Raw genomic sequence first — 22,154 nt, 5'->3', positions numbered from 1 at the left:
TGGCCTGGAATAGCTACTGCAGAGGGAGCTGTTTTGCAAGAGCTGGGCCAGAATAGCTCCTGTATGGATGCTATTCCAGAAGAAAAGACACTGGGTCTAGACCAGCGGTTCTCAAACTTCATTGGACCGTGACCTCCTTCTGACAACAAAAATTACTACACTACCTACTCTGGGAATTCTGTGCCAAAAATTTAAAAATTCTGCATCAAAAAATTAAAAATTCTGTGCACAGTATTTTAAAATTCTGTATGTTTTTGTCAAAATAACACACTATGATCAAGCTGGTTTAAATTATTTTGGTAATTTAATTTTGGTAATTTAAACTACAGTACAATGGATGGAGAATGGGAGTGGGGAGCATTGGAGGAAATCACCAAACCCCTCTGTCTAATAGTAATGTAGCTAGTACTGATCCTTTACTTCTAGTTATTAGTCAACAAATATATGCAGCCATATGCTCAATGTTACATCATAGGCAACTGAAGAGCAAGTGAGCGCTGGGGACCCAAACTCACAATTTATACTAACTATCTCCAAAAAGGTAAATTAATGGAGCACATGTTGACAGGAAATTTTTTCAGACTAAAAATTTAGACCAGTTCTAATCACTAAAGCACCATAAGCATTTATAAAGCCATACTGTTCTTTACAACAAGGCTCCTTTACACCACTCTGGCAATGTAAAGGAGCCTTAAAATTTTTACACGGGTTTTATACTCCTGGGGGAATTCACTAAGAACAATGGGAACAATTCACTAAGCAGGCAGGCTGCTACAGTCTGCTCTGCCTGAGGGAACAGAGCCTGCCCCTCGCCTGCATCTTCAGAAATACCCCAAAGCCCTGCCTATCCACGCCGAGCGTGCTGCAATAGCGAGCCAGAGGGAGAGAGCATCTCTCTCTCTCTCACATGCAGAACTGCCCAGCCCCGGTGGTGATTTACATCTCTACCAGCCGCTATAGGTGCCCAAACCAACCTGCCTGCACTCATAGGCACCGACTTCCACTGTGCCCGGTGGGTGTTCGATCCTGGCCCTGCCCCTGCATCGCCCTCGCCCTGCTCCCATTCCACCCCTTCCCCAAAGTCCCCACCCCCTTCTTGCCCCCATTGCACCCCCTTCCCCCAGGTCCCTGCCCCACCTCCTCCCCTCAGCGTGCTGCGCCCCTGCTCCTCCCCCCTCCCTTCTGGAAGCACCGCCAAACAGCTGTTTGGCAGCTGGAAGCGTGGCAGAGGAGCGGGGATGTGGCGTCCTTGGGTGGGAGGAGGTGGGGTGAGGGGAGCCTGGCTGCTGGTGGGTGCAGAGCACCCACTAATTTTTCCCTGTGGGTGCTCCAGCCCCGGAGCACCCATGGAGTCGGCGCCTATGCCTGCACGGCTGGGGAGGGGGCGCATGACCACTCTTGCAGCTTCCCTTTGCTACCCCCTCAGAAGTTATTTTTCTGTGGGGAAGCAAAGAAATCTGCGGGGGGAATGAATTCTACGCAAGCGCAGTGATGCAGAATTCCCCCAGAAGGGGGGACCAAAGACTGAGCCCACCCTAGCTGCCCTGTCCCGGGCGGGCAAAGCTGAAGCCCAAGGGCTTCTGCTCTGGGCAGGGGCCATGTAACCTTAGCCCTGGGCCGTGGGGCTTGGGCTTGCTGAGGCCCAGGGCCAGCACCAGCCGTGGTGACCCCATTAAAATGTTTGAGAACCCCTGACTGACTAGTGCGCTGCCAGCGTGGACGGGGGAGCGCCCAGGCAGGGAGCCAGGCCGCCACAGCTAGTCGAGGCCATTCCCTGGGGTAGACAAGGACACACGTTCTTCGCAGCATTAGCTACGAGCGAGTGGCGCTCAGCGGGGGGCGGCTGCAGCCCGCCAAGCCCTCACCCTGCCTGGCAGAAGGCTAAAGCCAGCTCCCCATGGCCTCTCCAGCCCCGTCCTCCGCGCCCTCCTCCCTCTGAGCCGCTGGCAACCGTTTCCATAGCGACCAAGGCCCGCCGCAAGATGGCGGCCGCCGCGCTGAGGCGGCCTCCGCAGCGTTTGTCGGGCAGCCGCTACCCGCCATGATCACTGCTGTTCTCTGGGCGCTGCTGCTGCTGGGGTCTGAGTGCCCCACGGGGTGGGCCCAGACCCCGGCCCCGCCAGGGAACCCCGGTGGGTGCTGTTGGGGCCCTGGCAACTATTGGGGGGGTGTCTAGGTTTGGGAGGGGCCCGTCTCCCTTCGGCCCGGGGCGTCTCCCGCCTGGCTGCCATCCTCGGGTCCGCGGGGTGCTGTTCAGTTCAAACCCTGGGCAGGCCAGGCAGCGGATGAAGCGCAGACACCTGTGTGGGAGAGGCGGCCCAGAGACTATTGGGGGTGGGGAGGGGCAGGCAGTGACCCATGTGAGAAGTGGGGAGGGGGGACACGTTGTGGGGTAGGGTTGCCAGTTTTGGTTGGACTATTCCTAGAGATTTAATCACATGACAATATTTAATCCTTGGAGGCTCCAGGCCCATCCTGGAGGCTTGGCAACCCTAGTGGGGGGGAGTGGGAAGGCCCAGAGCCCTGTGAGGGAGGTAGGGGGAGAGTCCAGAGAGACCCATGGGGGAGGCAGAAGATGGAGTTGGTGGAGCAGTGTGGAGGGGTCCGAGACCTGTGGGGGAGCTAGGAGGATGGGATAATGGGGAGGGGTCAGAGAGACCACTGAGGAGGCAGGGTTAGGACAGTGGGGTGGGGTTACATAGACTCTAGGGAGTGGGGTGTACAGATTGAAGATTAGTCGGACCCATAGGAGAAGCAGGAGGGGAGGGACACTGAATTATGGCAGGGGGCTTGTAGGGGCAGGTGCTGGACAGGTCAGGGTCTTGCGGCTCATGGGAGAGGCAGTGAGAGTCAACCTATGACTAGTGGGTGTTTATAGATTTTTGGAGATGGATTGCATGGGACTATTTGGTCATTGAGAATGGGGGACAACAAGGAAGGGTCAGAAAAGGCCAAGGTGTCTCTCTCATTATGGGTGTACTCTGGTAATCAGGCTTTCAGAAGTGACTCTTCAGTGTGTGAAACCAAAGGTGCTAGTCCTGCCTGGAATATGTTAACATTGGTAAATGTTACTGGATACTAGAGGTTTATTTTGTAGGATGAGTAACCATACTTTTTTAGGATATCAGAACTTTCTTTTTAATATTAAGTAAAGGCTGCAGACAAGACTCCATAAAATACATGTGTGTCCGGAAGAGTAAGAGAAATTTTGAAATAGCCCTCCCACAATCCTTTAGGGGTTTTTTGTTTGTTTGGGCTAAGTTTAAATGACCTGTTGAGGCCTTTAGGGAGATTTGAGTGTAGAAAACAAAAATCTGGTGGGCTACTATTCTCTTGGGCTCTATGAGAAACTGATCTTTGTTTATTTTTAATGATTTAAATTAAACTTAGAATGCCAGGGGAAAAAAATCAAGTTGTGTCCACCCCATTTTGTAATAAATATAAGATATTGAGGATATTCTGAATATTAATACCAATTTGTTTTTTTTTTTTTTAGTCTTTCAGCCTTCTTTTATCCACATGTCTGGGCCCACAGTCAGTTCATTTTTAGTTGGGAATTCAGCAGATGTTGTTCTGGCTGTAAATGTAATACATGTGAACACTGAGACAGGTGAGATGACTTAAAACCATTACTTTTAAAAATTACAGTCAAACAAATATTAGTTGAAATCTTATTTCCCTTTATGTTCCTAAGATGATTGGATGGAAAATTGTATACCTTGTTTTACAATTGCCTCTGTACTGGATGCTCCAGAGTACTCCCACCACTGACCAAATAAGGCCTTGATCCTACAACCAGCACTGCACAGAGCCCCATTGTCTCCACTGAGGCTTCATGTGGACATGGGACTCTGCCAATGAGACAAAGTGGATGGTGATTTAAATCACCAAGTGAAAAGCCTCAATTTAAATAATTGATTTTCATCAACTTTTCCATTTGTACTTCAGTAATTTTCTAAAGAAAGGTGTATTCTCAGTGTTTCATATCACTATTAAAACATGTTGATTTACAACTAAATAGTCTTTACACTAGATTGTTACATGTTTTTGCTACCTACAAAAGGGTACAGTATAACTGTATACATTTATTTAAGCAGCTATGTAGCTTAATATTTTCAGATTCTTAATTGTACATTTTTAGTATGTTACAAAATGGTGAATAATATATTGCTTATTTACTAATATTGTGCCATATTTGTAAAGCTTGACTTTCAAAAGTTAGATGGTTTTCCCCTGCTTATTTCTTTATAGAGAAAAGCAACCTTTAACTCAAAGGTTTTGAAAGAGGCTCATGGATTCAGCATATTTATTTTTTATTTCAAAGTTGTAAGAGATTATAATAAATCTAGGCCTTAACATATTTTGTATGAAATTCAGATTTAATTTTAAAAAGGTTTATTTTTAAAAAGAAAAATTTATTATAATTTAAATAACAAAATTAAAACAAATCCAATTTAAATAAATCTGTGATTTTTATCTATCCTGCCATATGGAGCCAGTTGCAGGATTGGGGTTTAACTTTGCTCCATGTGTAGATGAGAATGACGGAAAGCAGCAAAACAAATTTTACCGTTTTTTCTTTTAAATTTAGGAATGTTGCCACTGTTACACTGCAGTGGGAGTAACAGATATGGTGAATGGAGTTTGAATGTTTCTCGTGGTATGGTACGTAAAATACTGATTCTTCACTCTAAAGGTAGGGAGTAGAAGTTTGGTGTATTAAAAGTTAATGTGAAGCTAATTTAATGGTAGCATAAAGAATTCCCATTTTTGATTTCTTGTCTTCATCTCTTCTTGGAATAATAATTCTTGTGGACACTGAAGATCCCATGACATTTTTCATAAGAGTAGGGATTTAGGGGTATGGTATATCCTATGTCAAAATTCAACTCTGTCATAGTGGTTTCCTGCTGCCCTCCCCTCCAGAAGTAGATGCACTTGCTATCTGTCTGTAGTTTGTGAAGGGGATTGAGATCTTTTGAAAGGTGTTATATAAGAATGAAAGGTGCTATGTAAATGCTAGACTATCACTTTTATTTATTCTTATGAATTCTGGAATTTCTGTGGGATACCATGATTTGCATTGCTTGTGGTCAGCCAGAAGTGTTTTTCTAAATTGAGGCCTTGATGGACAGCAAAATTAGTCCAATCCACAGCTGGCAGGACTCTATAAGAAACCAAACATGAATCCTTTTGCTTGTTTTAGGTTTGTGCATGTAAGTTTTGAGGTAGTATAATTCATTTAAGTGTGAGCAAACATCTGTGTAGATATCTGCATACATTTCACAGCTTTGTTTACTTGCAAATCTCAATGCAGACCTTTGTCCCATACAAATATTCTTTTTGATACAACGATATACAGAGGCTTCAATTATAACACAGGTAGCAGAAGGGATACATGCTTGCCCTGCACAAAGCTGATGCAGGGTATAACTAAGTATAATCTAGTAAATTTAAAGATAGCTGTCAAACTTTAACTGATATTTTTCAGAATGTTTCCAAAGTGACAGTAACCTTGATGAGAAACCTGCAGTTGTGTTTGTCTAACACAACTGATTGCTGCATGGAGCCACTTTGCGTTGTTGAGACTCTTCAAGTTTCTGCTTGCCGTGGTTCAACAGTGTTGGCAAATCTCCTGATTCAAGCTGAAATATATGCCAACTCTTCCTTTACAGGAAATGTGTCAGGTAAATGTTTAGGTAGTTAAAAAGAAATCAGTATCTTGGCTGGTTCTAGTTTAATTTTTGAATATTTGTATGTATTCCTTGGCACTTCCCAGTGTGCTAACTCTTGTTGCCCCAAACTTTAATGTATTTATAATTTATAGACAAAGGATTAAATCAAACCAACACATTCATTAACATCAGTTGCGCCAGCTAGCATTTCACCCCATAATTTTTTTTACAGTTGTATCTTTTGGGCATTTGCAAAATTGACTTAATAAGGTAATTACAAGCTAAACTACCTTTGCAGTTCCATTGCTTGTGAGGCAAACTAGTAGTAATTGTTTTTTTTTTTTTTCAATTAATTATCATTATTTTTTTTAAACAGAAGAGAAGTGATGATTAAAATATATTGATGTGGATATCTAACGTCTGATTTATTTTAGCAGTCACTTTCCATCTGTTCAGTTTTAATGGAAACAGGATTCTTCTAATCTTTTAGGTTAGACATGTGAAGTTGCCTGTTAGAGGGGAGTCCTTAGTGGGTTTGGTTGGGGTGGGTTTGGCCCAAAATGTAAGGTAATTGGAAAACTGGAGATAGGGCAGCAATAAAAGATCCTTGGTACTATTTGTCAATATTTTAAAAAATAAAATGTATAAGGTAGGAATAACCTTTAATGCCTACTTTCTCTTTTTAAAAAAAATGTTGTCATATAAATCTGTTAGTGGGATTGCAATGCAAATGAAAATGTTAATTTTATGGCCTAACTATTTTATATTATGCTTTTATAGAAAATGCAACAGTTATCCCTAACCAAGTGTTCCAGCCCCTCGGCTCTTGTCCTTGTAACCTGACAGCTGGAATTTGTGATATTCGTTGTTGCTGTGATCTGGTACTGATTACACATTTAATTTTTAAGTTATTCCCTTTAAAGTTTTATGTCACTAGTACTCTTAGGGAAATATAGCAAAGTCCACTAAAATACCTGAGAAATTATTTGTTAAAATATTGTGGATTAGTATCAACTGTCTGTCTTTGAAGAGTAAGTACATCACTTTAAAACAATATAAATAGGGGACTTCAGTCACTAGAAGTGTCCTAAGCACTAAATTTCACTGGAAACACTGTTTCTGTTATTGCCCTCTGGTTTTTAATGATAGAATTTTAAAAAGGGAAACTTGATATAGTGAAAACACTTAAAAGGCCATACTCCGCTCAAATGTTATGGCTCTGCTAAATGTGTTATGGAATACAACATTTGTGTCCGTATTTCCATTTTAATCTTAACTCCTCATAGTGCTAGGAGACACTTCTTAAATAACCCCCTGGTATGTATATCACCTGCCATGAGAGCGCATCCTTGGTGAAGCAGAAAAAAAGCCCTGTCATGTTAAACAACTTCCTTTTTATTTTTATTTCAAGGAATGCACGCCAGATTTGAAGCAGTTGTTCAGTGGATCATGTTTTGCTGGAGTGTTTGGTGGGAATGTAAACCTGCCTTTTGACCAATTGTGCTCTGTTCAGACAACGAACAGTGCTCCTGACTGGTTTCCCTTCTTGTGTGTACAGTCTTCTCTTAACAATACACCATTTCTTGGCTACTTCTACCATGGCTCTGTGTAAGTTTTAATAAAAAAAGGTCATAGTGAATGTATCGAATAGTTATTATATGCCAAAGAAGTTATGCCACTTGTGTAATGCGAATAATGTTGTTTACAGGAACTATCCAGAACCAACATTTTAAAATATATGCATTATTTAAGTTTTATAGTAAAACGTAACTGTGTGTATGGATTTTGAGGTAATATGAAAGAGGGAGATTTGAAAGAGATAATGAGTAATTATTTGCATTGGATAGGTGATACACTAATCATTTATTTTTTTAAATTTGTTTGCAGTTCTTCATCTCTAGTTTCTTCATTTAAGATTCCTTTGCAAACTGTTCCAGAAAAACCTTTAAGTGGTTACAAACAAGGAGATCCAATTATGACAACAGAGAATGAGTATTTTACAATTCGTCAGGTAATAGCTTCATGTTAGCAGTATTTGGCTTTTGTTTTTTCTTTCTTTTCCTTATTTGTCAGTCTCACTGTCCGTCTGTCTCACTGTATAGGAACAAAGACAGATACAAGCAATTCTGTGACTAGCTGTTTTGAACTGGTGAAATACACTTTTCAACTAGCACAAAATTCACATTAAAAAAATAAACATCGTCTTTCTACCATCAATTTTTTCCCATATAAAATTAATATTTAGAATTTAACCAAGAAAAATACACTGTCAAGAAATATAAACAAATTTGGCATGACTTAAAATTTTTAACTCTCTGTTGCTTTTTAAATTTTTTAGGGGTTCTTAACATATTTTTGTATTTTTTATATTCCCTGCTCTTTAACTGAAAACTTTGTTTATTTTCTATTACCTCAACTACCCAGGCTTTTTCTAATTTTCTTTACATTTTAGAATTTTCATTTTAGAGTCACTGATTGTAGTTGGTCTACAAATCAGAGTGAAACCTTGAATTAGATTGTAATATTATTGAAAGCCGTGTTTTAAAATCTGATTCTTTTTATATAAATCATTTGGTTTAACAGCATGCTTGTTTTGAGATAAGTGTAGGTGGGCATAGTACATACACTGTGTGCAATGAAATAGCTGTGTGCTTTTTAGCTTGAACAGTAGAGCTAGAATAAATTCCATCTTCATATTCTTTTCTGTTGAACTGCATGCAGCGATCCATGGCTGGGCAGTGTGTTGGAAACGCCCCAGTAGCATTCCTTCAGAATTTTGATGTTAAATGTGTTACTAGCCTGTCAGCTTACAAGGAAGGATTGTCTCATAATGTGATGATAACCAGTGGTACTGGAGGTATGTTGTGTTTGCTTTGACAAAATGTACTGATATTGATTTAAGAATAGATATAGTAATGTTAAAGTCCTAAGATTGACAATATGATATCCTGCATTATTTTTGTTATGATCTAACAACTTCTCCCTTGCAAGGCATTTTAGCCATTCAACTGTTGACTGACTGGTTATTGTGGCAAGCCTCCTGCTGTAGGGTCCCCAGATTCAGGATATGAGACTTTGAGCTTGGGCTATGACTTCCTCAGTTTCCCCTCTCCCACCAAAAACAGATTTTGACCCCCCATTGAGAGCATTCCTTTCATGTATTCATACTGTTGTAAGAGCTTTTTTTTTCCCCCAGCCAAGGGCAGACACTATCCTCCCTTTAGAGTTATCCATAAGTGGCTTCTCTGTAACACTTTGTTCTCCTAGTGTAGAAAGCATTGTCTCCTGGGTCTCAGATATAGTTACATTACCCCCTGGCCATTGTGCCAGCATGAGGACAACATATCTTAAGTTGTTTGCCAATAAATTTCCAAGGTAAGACATTCTCTTTACATTGTAAAATACTTCCCCCACCTCACTTCTTGTCACATGTTGCACTTCTGTGGGAGTATATTAATCCTTCAAAACACCATACATTATCATTTAATGAGAAAGATCTGATTATAATTAGAAAATACAGAGTGTCAGTATCATTACTGCTCTTCTGAAAATGTGTATTGTACAACTAGTGGCTTAAAGTGTCTGGGCCTAATTCAGTCTTCCTGTTGTACCTGTGTATCTGAGGGCATTGCTTGGGTCCGTTATATCACTCTGGATCTTAATAGAGCAACTCAGCAAAAATAGCTTATTTTGTTGTGTCATATAAAGCATGCTCTTTCAGAGGAACCTGTTGTGGTGTAACGACTGTATAGACTTTTACTGAGAGCTGCTGGTTTATTTTCTAACTCATTCTTTTATAGTTTAATAAATCCTCTACCTTGGATGAGGAAACAGTATGAGGCTGTGTCTCATTTGCTAGTTAGACTTGCTGAATTTACTGTTTTTCTTGTCAGACACTGTCCAACAAAATGTGATCTATGGGAATGTAACTGATGTACGTAACTTCATCACTAAACCAGGTATGTTTTCTGTACTAATGTTATTCTTACCATTCTTAAAGAGACAAGGAGATGATGATTAAGTTAAGATGTTAAAAGAGATCTTTGCAATTACCTGAAACTTTAAGAAAAAGAAAAAACAAAAAAAACTTATTGTGCTATGCAAATTGAAAAATATTAGTCTTATCCATCTCCCTTTGAAATCTATGTAAAGAAATCTATTGACTTTAGTGGGAGTTGGATCAGACCTCTAGTCCTTATACATCTTAGCCAGTCGCAAAAGTAATTTTATAGAACAAAAAATGAACAGTTGTAATGGAGTTAAGATGTAAGGATCCCTTTGGCTATATTTAAAGTTTACACTCAAGTATAATAGTTGAGCCCCATCCACATGCAGATGTATAGATTGGTATTTTGAAAGACCTCCTTTCTCATTAAATGTATCTTACAGCCAGTTGATCTACACTTTCATGTAGAAGATCTCCAGGCTAGAAGAGTGCATCATAGATGCTCTGAGCTGGTATGGTATCATAATAACTAAACACTAAAACTGAGGTGTTTTTGTTTTTCAAAAAAAGTTAGAATGAAGGCTGTTATGCCCAAGATTTTGTTAAAGATAGTTTTTTATTGCATTCTGTAGAAAATCTTCCTTAAGGCATAATAACCTCTTTCATTAGTATGGTTTCCATCATTTGAACTGTTCTTTTCTTTGCAGAAGACATTCAGTCTACTGAGGTTTTATGTATAAATGTGACCTTTGCAGAATATTATATGTTCATATGGAAAGGCAAGACAATAGAGGAAATAAATGTCACAGTCCTCATTGGAGAATTATGTGATGGAGGTACTGTAATGCATCTCTACAAAATTGCTTATTCAGAAATAGTTTTTTTCTCAGCATAGAAGTTTTGTGAAAAATACTTTTAATCAAACATCAGAAGACAATGCAATTTGAAATAGAATTTTCCATTGGGCTAAGAAGAGCCGGGTGGTGTCTGGTTGGTATATTATTTGTTTTAGGGTAGTTATTTCTTAGAATATCAACCTCCAATCATTGATTGAGTACTGTTTACACAAAAAAGGCGTGTCAGTGGCTTGCATTGCTGGATTTGAGAAGCTTCACAGAAGGTGTTAATTAGCTTCTGAAATCATATAATCGTATATGAGCATGCACAATCCAAGAGTGTGGGTCTAAATGGCAGCTGCTGGTTGATGTGTACGTCAGTTAACAAGACTTTTGTGACCGGGGGAGAGGAGAGGGAGTTTAATTTTTGATGCAATTGCTTTTTTAAGTAACAAAAATATTGCAATGGACTACTTTTTTGCTAAGAAATTATTTACTTTTTTTCTTTTAATAGAAATACTGACACAGAGATTTTCAGTAAACTTTGTAAGCTTCAATAGTACTAATACAACAGAACTATCTGGGAATCCAGGTAATACTATTCTGTTTTATTTTAAGCTTCTATTGGCTGATGGGGGAAGGAAAAAAAATCTTTTTTTATTGACAGCCATAACCAGTTGTGCCCAATTTTATTTCTTGTATCCCTCTCATTTCGTCTTAATGTTGATCATCACAGCCTCCCTGTTTTCTACCCTGCCACTGTTAATATTGATAATGCTGAAAAGTATCATCAGATATTGTGGAACTAAAATATTAGGGTCTGATCGTGAAAACACTACCAGGCATAGTACTTGCTACTGTGAGTATTCCCATTGAAATGATGCATTAGCAGTTTTCATCCTAATGCTCCCTTGAATGTTGAATTAGAATCTTGCTCTGTGGCTGCATAGGAAGATAGAAGAGAAGAGGCTTTCTTTGCCCTCTTTCCTCTCTTCCATAGTGCAGCCAGCTAACACAAGGTAGAATTTGGCTCTTACTGTTTTCTGAAAGTCGTTAATACTCTTTTGTTTGAAGTTAAACCATTCTTGCTGTAATGAAAAGTTCTGTTTAGATGTGAAACTAAGCACCTAATCAGTCAATTAGGGTTCCCCAACACGTTCAGAATTGTAGGAGACAATACTTCTAGCAAAATGAGAAGGCTTCATGATTATACTACTAGGCACTTTTAGAAAGTATTTTACAAACACTAACTAATCCTCACAACACTCTTATGGGAGAGTAATTGAGACTAACTATAATACCTAGCTCTTATACAGTGCTTTTCAGCAGTAGATCTCAAAGCGCTTTACAAAGGAGGTCTGTATCATTATCCCTAAGGTCACAGAGTAGCTAGGGAGCCAAGATTAGAATCCAGTAGTTCCTAGCCTTCATTTCTGAACTCAATTCACTAGACCATGGCACCTTTAAGAACTTGGGGAGTTTTATGTATTATAAAAATGTTTGTCAATGCTGATTAATTCTTATAAAACTTTCACAATTTCTCTTTCTGTGTTTAGGTTACCAAGTTGGCAAACCTGTTAGAGCGGTAAATATTTCTTCTGATACTGTTACCGCTCTAAAACTTTGGCAGCCAGGTACTACCTTTTGATATGCTGTTTTAATCACAACTACAATATAAACCAAAAATACTCTAATTTTATTATGTTTTGCTTCATTTTTTTTTTATGTTGGCCTTCCCAGACTGCTCTGAGTTGCTAATCTAATGTTTCTTGGAATTTAGATAAATTTATAATAGAAACTCCAAATACAATTAAATATACAAGTATAAATCAGATTTTCCTGTATCATAATTATATTTTGTATATAGTGCTCTCTCTTGAATAAAAGACCACTACTGAAATACTGGAAAAATATACTAACAGGTAATATGAAGTATTGTCATTTATATGGAAGTGCAAGATATACGCAATAAAACAAAGAATTGAAGAATCTGTAATTTTTAAGATGCTACAAATGAAAATGGATGGACACTTAAGATAAATAGAATTTTAGTAGTACTGTATTTGAGCTAAACTGTTTTAGCATTCTAAATCAAAGTAGCTTTCTACAAATTTGCAAGCTAGAGACTGAAAAGTTGATATGAGAAACACAAATGGATGTTTTCATTTTGTAGTTGGCAATGGTTTGTGTACATCAGCAACTTTCACACCAGTACTGTTTGGATTAAATTCACTGTCTGGATGCATTTTAGAAGTGAATATTAATGAAGATTGCGGTCAGTTAAGGTGAGGTATATGTGGGTTGTCCTGTCCTCCTATTTCTCCCCCCCCCCTTCATTTGTGGCTTTAAATATTTATAGAACTCTTATCTTAGCATTCAAAATAAGAAACCGATGCACTTTAACTAATTTGCTATTATTATAGTGGTGGGTTTTTGTTTTGTCTTACTTTAGCCGATGCTGCAAAACAGTTCCCATACAAGCCTCTTATATTCACACATTCATATTTTTCTAATTACCAGTATGTAACTTTTGGGTTTGAAAATGGCTATTTTTAGTGCCTTTTTAAAGGGGATTTTTTTAGTAGTTTCAGCAAAATCTTTAAAATTGTTTTGGAGTTGGGAGAATGTCAATAAAATTAATTTTCCCCATTTAAAAAAAAAGACCTATTTTTTTTCACTGGAATAACTCAAATAGCTGAAATTTGTTTTTTGTTAAGTGCCTGTACTGAGAATTTTGAAACTTCAAACTACTAATAAATATCTCTTGTTAAAAATCCCCATGGGCCCCCATTTCTATAATCTCTGAGGACTCCACAATCTTGAATGTATTTATCCTCACAACACCATTTGGAGCTAGGGCAATGCTTTTATCCCCATTTTACCGATGGGAAACGGAAGCACACAGGAAATCTGTGAGAGAGTTGGGAATCAAACCTAGGTCTCCAAAGTCCCACACTAATGTTCAAAGCACTGGACTAGCCTTCCTCTCTAGGGATGGGTACTTAATTACAACAAATGCTGGATACCCTTGTTTTACATCTCATTCAGAAAATGGCCCCTCCAGTAGCATAGCAACTCATTGCATCATGCCTGGGCATGGAGTTTACTGGTTCAAAAGGAAGTGTGTCACCTTACTGAGTCATCCGCATCAATTCCAGCAGCACTTGGGTTTTCATATTGGATCTCCTGTACAAGTACTGACAAGATCTAATAAAATCACAGCCCAGAGTGGTATAGATGTAGGTTTATTTGTAATGTATTACAACATGAGTGTTTTGCAGGGAGGATGTAACTGATAGACTTAATTCATTAATACAAGCTACTCATGTTGGGAAGAGAGGCAACTCAAGTTACAGTGATCTAAATGACTTGGTGGAAATAATACGTAAGTCAAAGCTTCATCTTGTTATCTGTATCTTAGATTAATATATATTTTAGTTTTACTTTAAAATATTCTAATCACATTGTAGTTTCTCTTATAAAACCATAGTAAAGGTGTATGGTAACTGTTTTAATTTCAAATTATGAGAAATCCTCTTTTTCTGTGTACATGCAATGCCATCCCCCCACACATTAAATATAAATACTGATACTATGGAAAAAAATTATGACAATGAGGAAATAAAAAATGCCAATTTATGTCATGTGTACAGATTGGTAAAATTTTATTTTTACTGTCAATCTCAGCATTTCATGTGGAACCTCTCTTTTATCCAAGGAAGAAAAGACATTTTTGTGTTATTCCTATGCAGTATTTATTAGTATCTCACTGCATCGTGATAATGTTTAAAATATGTTTTTATTTTTTTTTTTCCAAATCTAAGTAACTCAGTTTTCCTGAATAGGTTTAGATCCACCTAATCCTAGTGCAAATGCAAGTGTTGGAAATTTGAACGGCATCTGCTCAGATATTCCTGCTAACCTGAATATTCACATAATCACTGCTGATGTGGGTGCAGTAGAAGGGATTGCACAGGAAGAGATACTCGGTGTACAGATCAGGTACAGAAGAATCATGGTGGTTGTTATATTTCATTAATATTGTGTTCAAATATAGTTGGACACTGTTGGATAAATGAGACCAAAAATATGTAGATTTAAAAAAACAGTTGATTACAGGTTTTTCATGATTATCTAGGATTTTGTTTGGGTTTCCTCTTCTCTGTAGTGTTTGCAACCCAAATCCAGCTGCTCTAGTACATAATCAGTTTCGCTTTCTGGTTAGCTTGTTTTCATTTTCAAGGTGAAATGTGCAAAAAGTAAATTATTGGTGAAAGATAAAATAGACTTATTAAAACTGAAACAATTTAAAAAAAAAAAGGGTCTCCTCCAGTGTTGCTAGCAACAGCAGTAAGGAAATGTATTATTTTAAAATATTATTTTAACCTGACAGTCTCTTTTTTATTAGCAGCCATGTTTCTCTCTGGTTATAAATAACTTTACTTGTGTAACTTCACTTGATACACATTTGTAGCAAGCTATATATCTGAAAGCCTGATAAGTGGAAAAACTCCGGAAGAAAATAACCAAAAACTCATAAGTTTCAAGTGTCAAAAGCTCACGTTAGCAGTAAGTTTTATACATTCCATCTCATTAGATGAAGATAATATAAACCTTTATAGGTAAAATTTGTGTGTATGCCAAAGTTGTGACAGCAAAAAAAAAAAAAAAAAAAGCATTTACCCATTGTCCATGCAAAATGAGCATTTGTTTGGACTGGCAAATGTGCATTGTTGCTTAGGGATCCTACCTGACTGCTATTCTGAGTACTGGTCATAGCTCTGATACTGACTGACTGAGTTACCCAGGGCAAGCCATTTAACTTCTCTGCAATTCAGTTTACTGCTAGGTAACATTGGCATGATACTTACCTGAATCACAGTGTGATGTGAGGCTTCCATCAATGTTTATTAAATGCTTTGTTAGCCATGATGAAAAGACAATATAAAAGTGAAAAGCATTTGTATTAAACTCAGTGTATTGAAATTTTAATTAGGATCGAGGAGAGTGATATTGCCCAGCTCGGATTAAAATAGAGAATAACTAATAAAATTATGAAAATGCAGTTCAAGAATACAGCCATAGGTACACTGTAAATATTATTAAAAAACCCTTTATAAGATCAAATAGATGTCAGAGTATATATTTCCCATATAAATTACACTGATTGTATGTTCATTTTCTTTCAGTTTTTCAACAGTGATATGGCAATTCCAATGTGGGATTATCTGTGAAAATAAGTCCAGTTCTCTTCCTATCACTGCTTCAGTCCAGTTTATTAAAGTACCAGCTCAACCACCCATTCCAATGACAAGGTAAGTTTTTTTTATAGAAATCAGATATCTAACATTGACTATGAAGAAATGGAGTATTTATTTATTTGTTAGTCTCTAAGGTGCCACAAGTACTCCTGTTCTTTTTGCAGATACAGACTAACACGGCTGCTACTCTGAAACCTATGAAGAAATACCAAATTAAAATAGCAATAATAAAATAATAAATTTGGTTTGCCAGAAAATAGTCATTAGGTTTGAGGCCTGGTTAGACTGCACTGAATCACAGCTGTTCTATCAGTTAAGTGTCAGTTTCTGTGAAGTGCCTTAAATCCCACTAAATCAGTTGACTCTCAATGGGAGTTGAAGGGTACTCAGCATCTAGGGCCTCATCCTACAACGTTTACTCATGTGACAAGTCCCTCAGTAGAATTATTTGTGTGAGATTCACTCAAATGGATAACGGGTGCTGAATCAGCCCCTAAACTGACACTTGTAGGTACATTCAAACAATTACGTTATTATTTCTAAAGCATGGTGTTTGTTCTCTTGCTACTAGAACCATAGAATTATATATGGAAAGGTCTGTTAGGTCAGCCCCAGTAAATCAAGCTTGTTTTTTATAGTAAACTTTATATTGCTTTGTCCAGTCTAGTTTTAAATTTCTCAAGAGATGAGACTTTCTTTCAGGAAACTATGTTATGGACTAAAAATTCTTACCATAAATAACTTTTTTCCATTATATTCAACTTAAATTTTCCCGTCTCAGTTTCATCCCAGTTCTTCTGGTTTAAAACCCTGGTACTACCCCGAAAAGAATCCTCTTTGTTGGTGTAAATCTGTGCTCATCACAAGAAGGAACATTCCCTTAAATCATCCCATGGCTAAAAATGAGAGATATTGATCAGAAAGGAAGTCTTCAGGTTTCATGCTCCTGTTTTAATTGATCTTTCATGAAAAAATAGTTTCATGAAGAAACAGCTGCAAGATTATTTAATCCAAACAGTTTTCTAATTTGTTTTTCCCTTTATTTGCACTGGTGCCTGGTTGTACCATAGTTGCAATTTAATTTTTTTTTTAAATTGTTTGTAGATTTCAGATTAACTATACAGAATATGACTGCAATCGAAATGAAGTTTGCTGGCCACAACTATTTTATCCATTGACATGGTATTACACAGGTAAAAAGGTAGTGTGTGTGGAGTACAATGTGTTATCAGGATTTCTTCAAATATTAAAAAAAATCAGTTAAATTACATGATGCTTTGTAATAGGGAAGTGAAGTTCTCCTGTCTTTTGGAAATTGCGAGCTGTAAAGTATGTTTGTTAAATTGTTCTTTACGGTCCATGATTGGATTTATATTGTATCTTGGCAGATAAGTGGGGAAAAAATGAAGAATAGTTACCAGACTCAGTACTTTGTCAGTTCGCTTGGGGTTTATTGGTATTTTTAAAATGTTGTTTTAAGGAGAGTAAGGTTCCTTTTTTAGCCCCTTCAAAGCTCTCTATCCCCCTGTGGCGGGTCTACGACTCACTAGCGCAGCGCCTTCTGCTGATCGTCCTAGGGATTAGCTCTTCCTAGGGATTAGCTCTTCCAGCCCAGAGTGCCCTCTGCAGGCCGTTGTCTTGCCTGCCGCTGGCCCCCATGTCCCTCCCGGACCCCGGTGTCCCTTTATCTTGAGAGAGTGTGTCTCTTAGTCTCTGGCCCTCAGCCCTCTTATAGGGCCAGCTGTGGCCTGATTGGGATATGGCCCCACCTGTGGTTGCTTCCCCCAGTCAACCTTGCATTTCTCCGCCACAACCCTCTCCAGGTCTGCTTTAACCCCCTCAGGGCAGGAGCGGGGTGACCACCCCACTACATCGCCATTCTGTTTAGTTTTCTTTTCTTTCTGGCCAACCTACTTTATAAAAAAGAATGCATGGCTTGCTCTATAATACTGGCCTATTAGTCTGTCAAGTTCTGTATTCTGCCTTTGCCTGTAGCATTTGGCAACTTTCAGCTAATTGAGTTAGGAACTCCTGTGTTCCAATCCAGGCTTTGCCATTTTGGTAGATCAGTTAACTTTTCAGTTTTTCCTTTTGTAAAAGATGAGTATGATCTGCTTAATAGGGGGTTGCGAGGATTAAATAGCTGATGTTTGTAAAGCACACTAAGGCACTGCTTCTGCAATGAGAACTGCAAGGGTACAGAGGACTTCCCCTACTGTTCTCAGCACAAGATTGAGGCCTCAAGTTGTTTTGTACTACATTATTTTATTCAGGTCCATGTTCAGTTGTTTTCTGTAGCTTTTTATCTTTGCCTAATTTTTAATTCAATATAAAAATAAAACTTTAGGGCCAGGGTTTTCATATCCTTATATTTATTCAGATTTTTTTTTTCTTTCAGGAGAACCATACTCTCAGTGTCTTGCCAAAGGCTTGATACTGGCATTTTTCTTTCTACTCGCAGCTGTTCTGAGTAATCCTTGGAGCAGAATCCTTAAAGTGTGAAATAATACTACAGTTTAAAATTTGAGAGTATAAAGAGAACAATTTTATTAATGTTTTTTTTACACTTTTGTATTCAACCAATGTTTCAATAAGTAGTACTTTTTATTATAAATCTTGTGAAAAAAGTAATTTCTGGATTTTGTATATTTTTATATAAATACTCAGATGTAAAATTAATGTCTGTTCTATATAGAAAATGGTTGTATTAGGTTTTTTTAAAAAAGAATTTGTTAATTAAGGGCTAGATCCTGTAAATGGATCTGCCAGAGTGCATTCCTGTGACATTGATTTAGGAGGTGCACTGCATGGGTGCAGAAATGTGCTTGGATGGATTCATACCTAAACTGTAAGACGTTTGAGTATTTACCGATAAAAGATAAAAACTTCAGTTAATGATTAATTCAAGTACACAACTAGTGTTCTCTAAGCAATTTAAGATTGAGCTTTACAGTTAATTTAGTTCTTCCATTTTGCTGGATCACTCTGGAAATAAATCATTTGGAATAGTAGCAATAATCCCAATGGAGTTGGTTTCCCATTTTAAAAAGCATCATCTAAAAAGTTGCTATAAATGCCTTATCTGACTTACAGTAGTAGTCACTGTGTTTATTTCCCTTTGTGATGCTAATTGTTGTTTAAAAATATATCTGCAAAGGAAAACAATTTCTCCTTCTGTACATGTTAACAAGAAATATTTTTTTAAAGAAAAGAATTGGCTGTTTTTTATTTTCTTAAGATAGTCTTGTTTTTCTTGCTTTTGCTGGATGACGCCGTGGATAACTAGTATGTATGGTTACCATACGTCCGGATTTTCCCGGACATGTCCGGCTTTTTGGTCATCAAATCCCCGTCCGGGGGGAAATTCCAAAAAGCCGGACATGTCCGGGAAAATAGGGAGGGGTCGTGGGGCTTGGATCCGCGCTGGGGCCGGAGCCGGAGCCGCTGGGGCTGGCACCGCTCAGCCGCCGGCGCCCGATCCAAGCTGGAGCTGCCGGGGCCCGAGCTGCTCGGCTGGGGCCGGTGCCCGGGGCCCGAACCGAGCTGGAGCCGCCGGGGACGAGCCGGAGCCGCTCGGCCGGGGCCAGGGCCGGTGCCCCGGGGGTGTCGTCACACCGGCAGCCCTGGGAGCCGAGCCGGGCTGGGCCGGGGCCCGAGCCGAGCTGGAACTGCCGGGGCCGGGGCTGGCGCGCTCGGCTGGAACTGGGGCTGGCGCCCCAGGGCCCGAGCCGGGCCCGAGACGCTCGGCCAGGGGGCTGGACTGGGCCGTGCCTCCTCGCGCCCCCCCAGCTTACCTGCTGCCTGCCTCCCTGTTTCAGGCTTCCCGCGAACATTTGATTCGCGGGAAGCAGGGGAGGGGGAGGAGCAGGGGGGCGGAGCGTTCAGGGGAGGGGCGGAGTTGGGGCGGGGACTTTGGGAAAGGGGCGGATTTGGGGTGGGGCTGGAGAAGGGGGCGGAGTTGGGGCGGGGGCGAGGCCCCTTGGAGTGTCCTCTTTTTGTTATTTTAAAAAATGGTAACCCTACTAGTGTGGGAATGTGATGTTCTCAACTTTCCCAGGACTGAGAGTCACCTTTACCCCGCTGCCTCCAGTGAGAGAGAGGCTTGCTTGTGCTAAACTAGGGGTCAGTGCCTTGATACCACCAGTCTGTTAGGCATCCAGACAATCTTCTCTGAGTCATCCTAGCCCTTACTCTGTTTTATAGGTTAACCTTAGGTGCATTCCAGTCCTCAAGCCCCCCTGAAGAGTTCCCATGTAGTGTTCAGCCCTTTATGCACTGAATACTCGCAGAAAACAGTATACACACCAGCTTGACTGATTCAACTCAGGGTCAGCTCCTTGTACAATACCTCAGCACTGAGATATATTTGTAGTGAAAACAATCATAAGTTTATTATCAAAGATCAAGATTCACAAAATAGTGAGTAAGGATAATAAAACAAAATCAATACATGATTTCTAGAGACTAGACTTAACAGGCTAACCTCCTGACTAGAACAGTTTTTTCTCAACCAAAACCTCTTGCAGACATAAATTCCTCCTCCTCCTCCCCCCTCCCCTTCACAGGTGACCTCTTTACAAAAATATATATGTACTGTATGTTGTGGTTTGAAATAGATACATTTAGAAATATGCAGTTACTGCATAAAAGCAGGAATTAAGTCTAGGTTTTTTTTTTTTTTTTAAGTGGGATATATTAAAAATTGCCAGGAACTAGCCTATTTTACTGACCAAAGGCGCCATCTAGCCTGGTCTCTTGTCTTAAACAGTGGCCTAACACCAGTGCTGCAGCAGGAGGTAACTCAGCTCTGCACAATCAACCTGGCCAATTATGCACTACACTGCCTGAAGATGGATTTGTGGGTGGAAGTTCCAATTGATGATCACCTGCCTTGAAGAATAAAGATTAATAGATCATGTAACTTTTAGTCTATTTTTTACTCATCTGTATATAATTCTTTAATTGAAACTGGGCTCTTTAGTTTAGTATCTTGCAACTTTGTGTTCTATAGGATAATTCTGAGGTGTATAAAGCATTTATTTTCTTGTATCCATTTAAAATTTAAGTGCTCTTATGGGACATGATAAAAAAATAACAGCTTACTTATCTATCTAAAAGTATATAGTCTTTATAATCTCTCCCCACTCCTCTTTCTAAGCAAAAATATTTTGCTCTTCTAGATCTGTTCTTGTATGGAAGTTTTGCCATCTGTCCTAGCTACTGGATCATTTTAGAGGCAGAGTTGGGGGTATCTGTTTCATGCTTGGACAATTTGAATGAGATTGTAAAGAAAAATGATTGAGTAATGGATATGACAGTAAATGTCTCAATTATATTTTTATTCATATCTCATTAAAACACGTCTCAAAGTCTCATTTTCATAAGGGAGAGGCTTTAAAAATGACTGAATTTTCCCAGTTAAGGAGTTTCCTTACCTCCAATGGATGAGACTTAGAGCAGGCCTGAGAGGTAAGGACAATCCAAGATTATGAGGAAAGAAGAGGGCAGTTTATTTTTTGCTGATGAAGCAGATTTTCTGTCCTTGCATCTCCCTCCAAAGGGCCCAGGGATTTACTTTAATGCTAGTTTCAAAGTCCTCCCCTTTGGGGTGAAGGAAAGTGTTTTGTAATTTACTGAGGACTGGATCCATTTGCCACATCCTTGGGGATTACTCAAGCCCACAACCATCCCTGATCTACATTTTGCAAAACCCAAAGCTGGCTAATGAGGTTTTCCAAACCAAACTGCTGTTTTTCAGTCCCTTCTTTGTTAGACATAAGATAATAGGCCCAAACTTCAGTGGTTAATCTGAACTACCTTGAAAACTGGGGGGTATAAAATGTGACCCAGATGGGAGCTGGGTCTGGTGAAACTTTCCATGTGGGTTGTCTCAATTGAAGGTGCCTGCAGTAGGGAGAAAAGGTGTGCTCTTAACTCGAGGTAACTAATACAAGATAAACGCCTAGTGAAGACGGGGTAGTTGTAGTTTTCACACAAGTTAGCAGGCCCCCTACAGTTTTAAGGCGCCCTTCTCTGCCAAAAGCGTTGGGGTTTTACGAGATAACTGACCCGGCTCAGGTGTGTGGCTGTAAATCCTGAAAGGAGCCAAGGCTCAGTAGTTTTCATCAGGCTGTAGCTAAGGGACATCAACCCCATAGGAGGAGAATGGGGGTGAGCTGGCTGATCTCTGTGGTGCAGACAGCAGGCGGTCCGCTGAACTCGTTGGAACGCTTCACCCCGCCTCGGGTAGTGGTAGTGAATTCTCCCTGCGCCGAGCGAGTCCCGAGCCCCGGCCCGCCTGGCGGCTGCTCTGAGAGGAGCCTCCGCCCTAGCTCAGCGCCCTGGCCCCTTTCCCCGCGCGCTCTGCCGCTCGGCCCGGGGGCGGGGCGGAGGAGCGCAGGGCTCGCCGCCGCTCGGCCCGCGCTGAGGAGAAGGG

The 22,154-nt window shown here is 39.7% G+C and overlaps 1 protein-coding gene and 1 long non-coding RNA gene across 2 annotated transcripts; one reads left to right on the top strand and one right to left on the bottom strand.

Annotated features, from left to right (window-relative positions):
- Positions 1–2,041: 2,041 nt before the first annotated feature.
- TCTN2 (tectonic family member 2) lies at positions 2,042–18,674 on the top strand. Its single transcript, XM_065417826.1, has 18 exons — positions 2,042–2,132; positions 3,497–3,610; positions 4,592–4,665; positions 5,492–5,687; positions 6,456–6,556; positions 7,087–7,283; positions 7,563–7,686; positions 8,397–8,532; positions 9,569–9,634; positions 10,329–10,457; positions 10,972–11,049; positions 12,014–12,091; positions 12,631–12,742; positions 13,739–13,842; positions 14,303–14,459; positions 15,647–15,772; positions 16,823–16,911; positions 18,117–18,674. The coding sequence occupies exons 1-18, from the start codon at positions 2,042–2,044 to the stop codon at positions 18,218–18,220; spliced, it is 2,076 nt and encodes a 691-aa protein (XP_065273898.1). The 3' UTR covers positions 18,221–18,674.
- Positions 7,679–22,075, bottom strand: LOC135890414 (uncharacterized). Its single transcript, XR_010562207.1, has 2 exons — positions 21,788–22,075; positions 7,679–7,769 (listed from the first exon to the last, which is right to left on the bottom strand). It is a non-coding gene; the product is annotated as an uncharacterized LOC135890414 (long non-coding RNA).
- Positions 22,076–22,154: the final 79 nt, after the last annotated feature.

Source organism: Emys orbicularis, chromosome 16 (assembly GCF_028017835.1).
Source record: "Emys orbicularis isolate rEmyOrb1 chromosome 16, rEmyOrb1.hap1, whole genome shotgun sequence".
Classification (NCBI taxonomy): Eukaryota; Metazoa; Chordata; order Testudines; family Emydidae; genus Emys; species Emys orbicularis.
The sequence above is the reverse complement of the archived record's forward strand: the minus strand, read 5'-3'. Positions and strand labels throughout refer to the sequence as shown.